This window comes from Pinus tabuliformis, chromosome 2_1 (assembly GCF_031772625.1).
Source record: "Pinus tabuliformis cultivar Carrire ecotype Pingquan chromosome 2_1, CPIR1, whole genome shotgun sequence".
Lineage (NCBI taxonomy): Eukaryota > Viridiplantae > Streptophyta > Pinopsida > Pinales > Pinaceae > Pinus > Pinus tabuliformis.
The window spans coordinates 22,509,859-22,514,065 of NC_142299.1; the positions used below are offsets into that span (position 1 = coordinate 22,509,859).

The 4,207-nt window shown below is 48.0% G+C and overlaps 1 protein-coding gene across 1 annotated transcript; it reads left to right on the forward strand.

Annotated features, from left to right (window-relative positions):
- Nucleotides 1-631: 631 nt before the first annotated feature.
- Nucleotides 632-2,980, forward strand: LOC149198487 (uncharacterized). The gene is made up of 2 exons (XM_089400310.1): nt 632-1,719; nt 2,242-2,980. The coding sequence occupies exons 1-2, from the start codon at nt 632-634 to the stop codon at nt 2,978-2,980; spliced, it is 1,827 nt and encodes a 608-aa protein (XP_089256436.1).
- The last annotated feature ends 1,227 nt before the right edge of the window (nt 2,981-4,207 follow it).

Here is a 4,207-nt window from a genome sequence, read left to right on the forward strand (position 1 = left end):
GGATGATTCCATGTCCCAGCTCAAAGAAGGAAAGGCCCCTGGCCCAGATGGATTCACCACCACATTCTTTCATGCTTTCTGGGACATGATAAAGTTGGAGGTTTGGCAGATTGTTGAAGAATCTAGAGCCCTTCGCTGGCTTCTTCCCTCCCTCAACTCCACCTTCATCACTCTTATCCCAAAAGAGGAGGACTCCATCACCCCTGATAAATTCAGGCCAATAGCACTTTGTAACATCATCTACAAAGTCATATCTAAAGTCATTGCAAATAGGCTTAAGCCTCTCTTACCTCTGCTCATCTCTCCGGAACAATCGGGGTACGTGAAAGGACGACAGATAATGGATGGCATTCTCGTCACGCATGAGATAATACACTCCCTCAAGCATTCAAAGCAAACATGTATGATACTCAAACTGGATCTCTCTAAAGCGTTTGATAAACTCAGATGGCCTTATATTAAACACATGTTAAAAGCTTTTGGATTTTGCTCCATGTGGATCCATTGGATCATGAGCCTAATCACTTCCACTCACTTTTCCATCCTTGTGAAAGGTATCCCCTCCCACCCCTTCAAACCCTCTCGAGGTATCAGGCAAGGGGATCCCCTATCCCCCTTCCTCTTTGTGCTAATGGCTGAGGGTCTTGGTCGACACATTAAACATGCCCTCCATTCTCAGCAGCTTAAAGGTATTTCTGTTCACAATACCCCTGCCACCTCTCATCAGCAATTCGTTGATGACACCATGCTATTCGGCTACCCCTCTGTCCAGGAAGCCTCTCGTTTAAAGTCCCTTCTCAATGACTTCTCTGAAGCCTCTGGCACCCATGTCAATTGCTCCAAATCGCAGATTTTCTTCTTTCACACACCTCCTTCTGTTAAATCTGCTGTCATTCGCATTCTGGGCTTCCCCTCTGCAACCCTCCCCTCTAAATATCTCGGGCCCCCCCTCACTACCTCAGCCATAAAGCATCCAGCTTGGCGCTCTCTCCTAGAGAAGCTTGATTTCCGCCTCAACCTTTGGACTTATAGATCTCTAAATTTAGCCAGTCGGGTGGTGATCATCAAGTCTGTCCTTCAGGCAATGCCTCTTTACCTCTTCTCTATCCTAGCCGCACCTAAATGGGTCCTAAAAAGACTAAGGAACCTTCAGCGTGACTTTTTATGGGGTAGCTCGGCAACTAATCGCAAGTGGGTGCTAGTTAAATGGACTACTGTATGCATGCCCAAAGACAAGGGTGGCATCGGGCTGAGGGACCCAGAGTACAGCAATTCCATTATGAATGCCAAGATCTGGTGGCAATGGATCACCAATCCAGAAAAGCCCTGGGTAAAAATCTGGACAGCAAAATATGCCAACAATAGACCTCAAGAAGAGCTCATCAGATTTATTCCCACCGAAAAGGGGTCGCTAATATGGAATGCGGCCAAACAGCATTATCAGCTAATTCAACAGCACAGCTTCTGGGAAATCAGGAATGGTAGCACGGCAAGATTCTGGACAGATGCCTGGAACCAAATGCCCAAGCTTACTAGTGTTCTTCATCCATCTCTGATACCGGACAGGCAGGAGCAGCAGCAAGTAAAAGTCCAACAATTTTGGACGCAGGAGATGGAGCATGGATTCAGAAAATGGAGACAGAGTAACCAAATACTCAACAATACAAATATTCGGGAGGCAGAAGAGGTCGAGAAAGAGTTAAGGAAAAGAAGCATAAGGTATGATGAAGGCAATGACATCCTAAGATGGGGATACCAACCCAAAGGAACCTACACCACCTCCGAAGCTTACAAGTTAGTCTGCAACCTCCCCACTCCTCCAGATCCATTATGGAGCAAAATATGGGGTCTCGGATCATGGCCCAAAATCTCCTACTTTCTCTGGCTGGTAGGACACAAAAGAATTCTCACATGGGATAAACTAAGGAGACGAAACTTTCATGGTCCCTCTATCTGTCACAACTGCTTTCAAAGCGAAGAAACTCTTCAACACCTCTTGGACACTTGCCCTCTAGCCAATCAGTTATGGGAAAAGGTGAGCTTCAGATGCCAGAAAAGATGTAGAGGGGATAACGACATCATCAACTCCATAAGACTATGGCCAAAGAACCCCTACAACTGTGAGATTCTCAACCACCTATGGAACATAATTCCCGGAATTGTCCTATGGAGCACTTGGAAGGAAAGAAACAAACGTATATTTAAAAACAAATGCTCTCCTATTGAAGAAATCTGGAACAGGCTACATGGGAATCTCAAAGAAACGATGTTGCTTCGAGCTTGGACAAAGGAGGATCTCCCCTCTACAGATACTGAGAAAAGCATTCTCGACAATTGGCAATTGCAACTGCCACAAGAAGCTCCCAAGCACTGCCCTTCTAATAGCAGCATCAAGGACAACAGCCGCTGGAACGCCCCTCCTATTCACTCATACAAACTCAACTTTGATGGGGCTTCCAAAGGCAATCCTGGAGCAGCTGGATTTGGAGGAATCTTGAGGAACCATAAAGGCACTCCTTTGCAGATCTACTTTGGAAATATTGGGTGGGACACCAACAATTCCACAGAGCTAGAGGGACTCTGGCAAGGTCTCCTACTAGCCAGGGACCTCAACCTTCAACCCTTGATTGTAGAGGTCGACTCCCAGATCCTCATAAACATGGCTACTCGCATTCAGAACGGCTCTCAAGCTAGGAAGGTGGCAACAAGTTGGAGGCTGGAAGCGAGACTGAATGCTATTGAACAAGAGTTGCGCAATAATAAAGCCATCTCTTTCAATCACACAAAAAGAGAGGGAAACAAGATAGCTGACCTCCTAGCCAACATTGGGGTAGACAATGAACAGACCCTCTTGGCCGAAAACCTCAATATCATTCCGAACAATCTCCAGGTCCAGGAATGCGAAAGCCTGATCCAAAAAGATGCAGGTTTCCCGGATGCGGGTGTTTGTACAAGTGGCAGCGAGGAGCCACATGTATGACATGTGCTGCCTCGAGGAGTTAAGAGAGGAGACGTCGAAATTCATTGCCTCTCGCCGCCGAGGAGTTAAGAGAGGAGACGCGATGGCAGAGCATTCAATGATGCGTAAGGTGAAATGGGGAGGTTGCAGAAAGCAGTTAAGGAGTTCGGGCTTCGAGAGAATGTCGAGAGGTTTAAGATGGATGAGGGATTGCTGCAGGTCCATGCTCAGAGCGAGGATCACGCAGCTCAGGTTCCCGGGGGCAATCTCATTATTCAAGCTACAGCTCGTGTTGATCCAGCCAGCTTTCAAGAAGCCACGGGAAGTCGCGAGCTCATATATTCTGTTGTTTGTTGTTTCTGTTCTGGTGAGCTTCGTCTCAGAACGGTGGGGAGAGGACTTATTTTTGTTTGGGGGAGACACTCTCCGGGAAAACCTCCATTTGCCGCTCAGCTTCAAGCCACCGGCATCCCTGCAAACATGGTCAGACCCAGGCAAAGGTTGCTCAGTAGAAGGGGATCTGCTCGTGGAGGTTCTTCTCGCCACCCTGGTGCGGATTCCCACCACCACTGTTGTTGTTGTTACTGCCACAGAAGGGCAGGGACCACTCCTATCCAAGCAAGTCAACACATGGACATGGGTAATCCCAGTGCTGGACCGCACCCTCTTCCAGCTTTCGCGTCTGCCATCTTCACTCTAGGTAGCTCGAGGGACAACTCTCACATCAATGCACACATCTCGGTTCTTTTCACTGAGGATTTTCAGGAAGGTGAAGGCGGTTCGGGCAGCAAGGAGGAGCTCCCAGGCGAACAGCTGGAAAAAGTCGAGAAAGATCCCGTGGAGGTACCTGAACAGGCTCCCAAACGACCTCAGGAGCAGGAGGCGTCGACTTCAAAGAGGGACGCAGGGGAAGAATGGGACGGCTTCCCCGAACGCTACGGGTGGTACCCAATTATTGAGGAAGAGCCGGAGGATTAGCGTCCAAAGGCACATTCTATCACTCTCCACTTTTGTTCAGGTCTGGTATAGGTCTTTCGTTCCTGTCTGTGTCGGGTATAGGTTATATGTCTCTGTTTGTGTCTCTCTAGTTTATATACATGTCTATGTTCGCTCTGGTTATGTCAGTAGGTTTTGTAAGGGCGCTGTCAGTCTTCTAACGCCCCTGCGAGGGTGGGATTTTTGCTACGATGCCCCTGCGCGGGCGATTTTTGTTTGGTTTGAGAACAATATTCTGTCTGGAAATGATGC